The sequence below is a fragment of the Gossypium hirsutum genome, chromosome D02 (assembly GCF_007990345.1).
Source record: "Gossypium hirsutum isolate 1008001.06 chromosome D02, Gossypium_hirsutum_v2.1, whole genome shotgun sequence".
Classification (NCBI taxonomy): Eukaryota; Viridiplantae; Streptophyta; class Magnoliopsida; order Malvales; family Malvaceae; genus Gossypium; species Gossypium hirsutum.
In genome coordinates, this window is record NC_053438.1 from 30,496,964 (window position 1) to 30,502,150 (window position 5,187).

At 30.1% G+C, this 5,187-nt stretch overlaps 1 protein-coding gene across 1 annotated transcript; it reads left to right on the forward strand.

The window, feature by feature from the left end:
- The first annotated feature begins 1,375 nt into the window (after nt 1-1,375).
- On the forward strand, nt 1,376-4,717 carry LOC107910273 (stearoyl-[acyl-carrier-protein] 9-desaturase, chloroplastic). Its single transcript, XM_016838071.2, has 3 exons — nt 1,376-1,631; nt 3,321-3,822; nt 3,972-4,717. Exons 1-3 carry the CDS (start codon nt 1,507-1,509, stop codon nt 4,530-4,532), a joined length of 1,188 nt encoding a protein of 395 aa, XP_016693560.1. The 5' UTR covers nt 1,376-1,506; the 3' UTR covers nt 4,533-4,717.
- Nucleotides 4,718-5,187: the final 470 nt, after the last annotated feature.

Below are 5,187 nucleotides of genomic sequence, written 5' to 3' on the forward strand. Positions count from 1 at the left end.
ATGCTAGGTTAAATATGTAAATTAAATAAAAAATAATATAAATTTTTTATAAAAATGTTTTATAAATTGTCTAAAATTTTCATAATACTTTTTATAAATAATATAATTTTTTCAATAACTTTAGAAAATTATTATTTTTATGAATAAGTTATGATAAAAAAAAGCTATAACATTTTTTTATGAATAAACATATTATTTTTATAATATATAACATGGACACATAAATAAGTTATGTTCATACATGAACGTAAATTTTTATATATAAATATATTATAACACTTTTATAATATGAAAATGATTATTTATAATGAATTTTTTTTGTCATAAATTTAGAAAATTTTTAAGATTTAAATAAATTTTTTTGTAATAACTTTATGAAATACACAAATTATTTTTATAATATAAGAAAATTTATTTCATAATTATCACAAATACTCATATATGTTCATGCTTGTAATATAATTTTTATAACTTGTATAAAAATAATTTTTTAAAATTAGATTTGATGTAATTACTCCAATTCTCACCGTCTCTAAAAATTGAAAAGTGTAATTGATGCTATAATTACACCAATTCAATGGGATCTATCAATTATAATGATTACCCAAACACAACACCCTTATATAATTAAAAATAATTACACTCAACTCTAATTATAAAATTATTTTTCCAAACACTACTTTAATCCATGCAAAACAAATACTACATTAATTATAGTTATCATTTTATACAATGGTTATTTTTCTTTCTCCTCCCATAAAAGTTTTTAAACTATATAAATAGGATTTAATTAATTGACATATGTGTATTTTAATTAATTTATGATTTTTTAATGTTACTTAAGCACGAATAACAATGTTTTATTTTTTGCTTTGGGATTTTTTTAATTCCAACTAAATAATATTCTTTTATATAATACTCGTAAACTTGATTATACAAATTAACACTTGTTGATAGTGCAGTTTTAATTAAATAAAATTAATAAATAAAAGATAATTATTTGTTATGCTATGTTTGATTGTACTTTTTTTTAAGGCAAATTTAAGAATATGGGTGAGAAATAAATTAATTTACTTGGTAATATTTAATTATTTTCATGACTTAATTTTGGTAAGGAAAAAGAAAATTTTTTATTTATTTTAAAGAAATCTTATTTTTATAAGAATTTATTTATCTTTTCAAGTTTAAATTTAAATTTATACTAACTATTCTTATTTTATCTAATTATTGAAATACATATGTAATAATAAATGATTAATTATATTTAAAAATTAAAAAAAATAAATTAATAAGACATATCATTAAATCTCAAACTACTTAGTAAAATTAAAAAATCCCTCCATCTATATACGATATAATTAGGGAATAAAAAATTAAAAGGAAAATAAACGTCAAATCACATTATTTTAAAAATCGACAACTTCAATAAAAGGCGAGCTGTGTTAAGCAAACACACAGTCGTCACTAAGCAAAGCAAAGCAAAGCAAAAAAAGAAAAGGGCAAAAAATGGCTGTGCAATTCAATCCCATGGCTTCTCAAACTAAGAAACTCCCTTCATATGCTCTTCCACCCATGGCAAGTCTTAGATCTCCCAAGGTTTCTATGGTCTCCACTCTTCCACCTCGCTCCAAGTTAGTCTCCTTTTTCTTCTTCTTCTCTTTCGTTATATATTCGTATTTTGTTGTTAAAATCATGGGTTTTTACCTGTTTCCTTCAATTTTAGACGTTTTCTTTATTTGGATCTTTGTTCTTTTTGCTAACTAACATGCCTCTCAAGAGTCTTGTTCTCCGATTTAGGTCTTTGATAGTCTTTCGTGTATTCTTACAGTGTCTAATTATGTTATTTTTATCTCTTTTTTTTCTTGTGTTTATTTAAAATATATTCATATAGATTTTGATTATATTAAAATTATATTGTCTAAAATTATCAAGCTTAGCTTCTCAAAAAAAAAAAATCAAATTGAGTGATATATTATCTTATGGTCTTACGTATTTATTGTTATTTCTTGGAGGACTGAAATAGCTATTCAACCTTTTATTAGAGTAGCTAACACAGTTTTTGTGACCATTTTGCTCTCATAAAAAAAATTTAAACTTTGAAATCCTTTCTTTTGTCGTCGTCATTTTTATTAAAATAATATTGTTTTGTAATTTTGCTCGCGGCATCCCGGTGAAGTAACGTAAGAACTTAAATGTTGACGGGTTTTTCGTCGTCAAAAGGCGTGGGTCAGAGTAACTAGCGGTGGTTCGAGGCACCCATCTGGGGCATCAGCAGCCGGATGTGGCGCTCCAGGTGCAAGATCTGCCGTGCTAGCGGCCAGATCTGGGCACTGGTAGCCCACCAAAATCCTTCTCAATTCGAGTCGAAAAAGCAGCTCCGGCAACCATGTTCTGGCCGCTGATAGGTGGCAAATATTGTGGAAATAAAGACAAATAAATAAATAAAAATTAAACTACACAACTTTCATAAATTTTCATTTAACCTCTAAAAATGAAAAAAAAAAAATTTAGACACTGCCATTAATAATTGCTTTCATTTAGCCACTCACTGTTATATCAATGTCATTTTAGTCACACACCTTTTCGTAGGCTTATGTTTTTCTTTTTTTTCTAAAAAATGAAAAACTTAAGTTTCTCTATCTGGTATTTTACGGGAAAAATTATTTTATTTTTTTAGAATCAAATTTAGTTTTTATTTGTAAAAGAGAAAATTTTGGGTTTTACAGTGAAATACTTGATTTTCACATGGGAAAATTGTTCAATTTTTTTAAATTTATTTAATTTTAAAACCCTTTGATTTTTATTGGGAAAATCTTGAGTTTTTATAGGGAATTAAGTTATAAAAAAAATTGTTTTATCTCTTCAAGTCCTTATAAAAACTCAGTTTTTGTTTTTTTTTTTTAAAAAAGGAAATTAGCGATAAAATGAAATTTGTTAGAGTTGGTTGAATAAAATGAATGCAAAATAAGGGTGATTAAAATGAAAATGGCTGTAAACGGTAGTGTTTAAAATGTAAATTTTTTATTTTCAAGGTTAAAATGAAAACTTAAAGTCGGAGGATTAACTTCTTAGTTTATTCTAAGGAAAAGCAACAGAGAAGGATTGATCTCTAAGGGTTAAAGCTTAAAATTAGTCAAGTTTGAAATTTGCATCGATATTTTTCATTATACTTCGGGATTAAGGTAAATTTAGATAATATTTTAACTCAATATTAAAATTTTCTATTTTACTTTTGTTCGATTAAATAAAATTTTATTTTTAATTAAATTCAATTTTAATTTTATATAATTTGAATTCCGAATTCGTTTTATTTGATGCAGAGGGGTTGAAGATCTGAAACGGCCTTTCATGGCTCCAAAGCTGGTACACCAGTCTTCCCACACCATGCCACCTGAGAAGATTGAGATCTTTAAATCTTTGGATGATTGGGCTAGGGATAACATTCTGATTCATCTTAAACAAGTTGATAAATGTTGGCAACCCAAGGATTTTCTTCCCGATCCTTCGTCCGATGGATTTGAAGATCAAGTTAGAGAACTTAGAGAACGGGCAAAGGAGATTCCGGATGAGTACTTTGTCGTGTTGGTTGGTGATATGATCACGGAGGAAGCCCTTCCAACTTACCAAACTATGCTTAATACCTTGGATGGAACTCGTGATGAAACTGGTGCTAGCCCTACTTCTTGGGCAACTTGGACCAGGGCCTGGACTGCCGAAGAAAACAGACACACTGATCTACTTAATAAGTATCTCTACTTGTGTGGGAGAGTGGACATGAGGCAAGTTGAGAAGACCATCCAGTATTTGATCGGTTCAGGAATGGTAAGATGCTTTGCTACACCATTTACCCTCTTCTCGGTTTAATTTCTGAATCTCCAATTCACGATGTAATTCACGATGTGCATGACCTTATTAAGCTCGTTTTCCACCTGCTGATTGATTTTCTAAATTATCTTTTGCATATTTTATAGGATCCGGGTACGGAGAATAGTCCTTATCTGGGATTCATCTACACAACATTCCAAGAAAGGGCAACTTTTATCTCACATGGGAATACAGCTAGGCTAGCCAAGGTGCATGGTGACATGAATTTGGCTCAGTTATGTGGTTCAATTGCGGCAGATGAAAAGCGCCACGAGACAGCATACACTAAAATCCTTGAAAAGCTCTTTGAGATCGATCCTGATGGGTCAGTCTTGGCATTTGCTGACATGATGAGGAAGAAAATCTCCATGCCAGCCCACTTGATGTATGATGGCAGCGATGAAAACCTTTTCTACCACTACTCGTCTGTCGCACAAAGAATTGGGGTTTACACTGCCCGGGACTATGCTGATATAGTTGAATATCTGGTTGACCGATGGAAGTTGAAGGAACTCATTGGACTTTCACCCGAGGGCCGTGAAGCTCAGGAATTTGTGTGTGGACTTGCACCGAGAATTAGAAAGCTAGAGGAGAGAGCTCAATTGAGGACCAAGGAATCACCCAGTGTTCCATTCAGTTGGGTTTCTGGTAGAGAAGTGAAGCTCTAAATTGGCTATCCTCCAAGTGACTTGTAATACAAGAAAGAAACAACAGGGCTTAGGGAGGAGCATGATGAAAACTGCAACTCTGTGTTTAGCTGGAATGCAATAAGTGGAGGAAGTGTGTGTGTGCTGTTTCGTTGTTACTTTTCTTAAAACAAGTAATATCAACATCTTCCTCCTATTTGATGAAATGATAAACGATATCTATAGCAATGAAACTAAATAAAAACCTTAAAAAATACTATTGCCATCATGGTTAAGCGAAGATGCCAAGATTGACCAACAAATGTAAGTTACATTATACTCAAAAAGATAGTTAAGTTCAAACCTTTACCAGAAAAAAAAAAAAAAAAAAGAAGGAAATGCCAGGATTACATATGTTTATCAAACTTGGATGTTATTATCGTGAGTCATTGGCTTATGAATTTGAAGAAAATCTAATTGGTTCAGAAATGGATTAATCGGAAGTCCAATTGATATCTGGTCCGTTTCAACTTCACCTTATGAACTAATTTAGCACAGATTAGGTTTATCTGACAAAACAGATAATTGGACCTGACAAAACAGATGATTGGACACTATGTTACAGATAGTATATTTAATTTTAGGTTAAATTCTGAGAATAGTCCTTGTGCTTTTTGATTTGTGCACTTTTCGATTT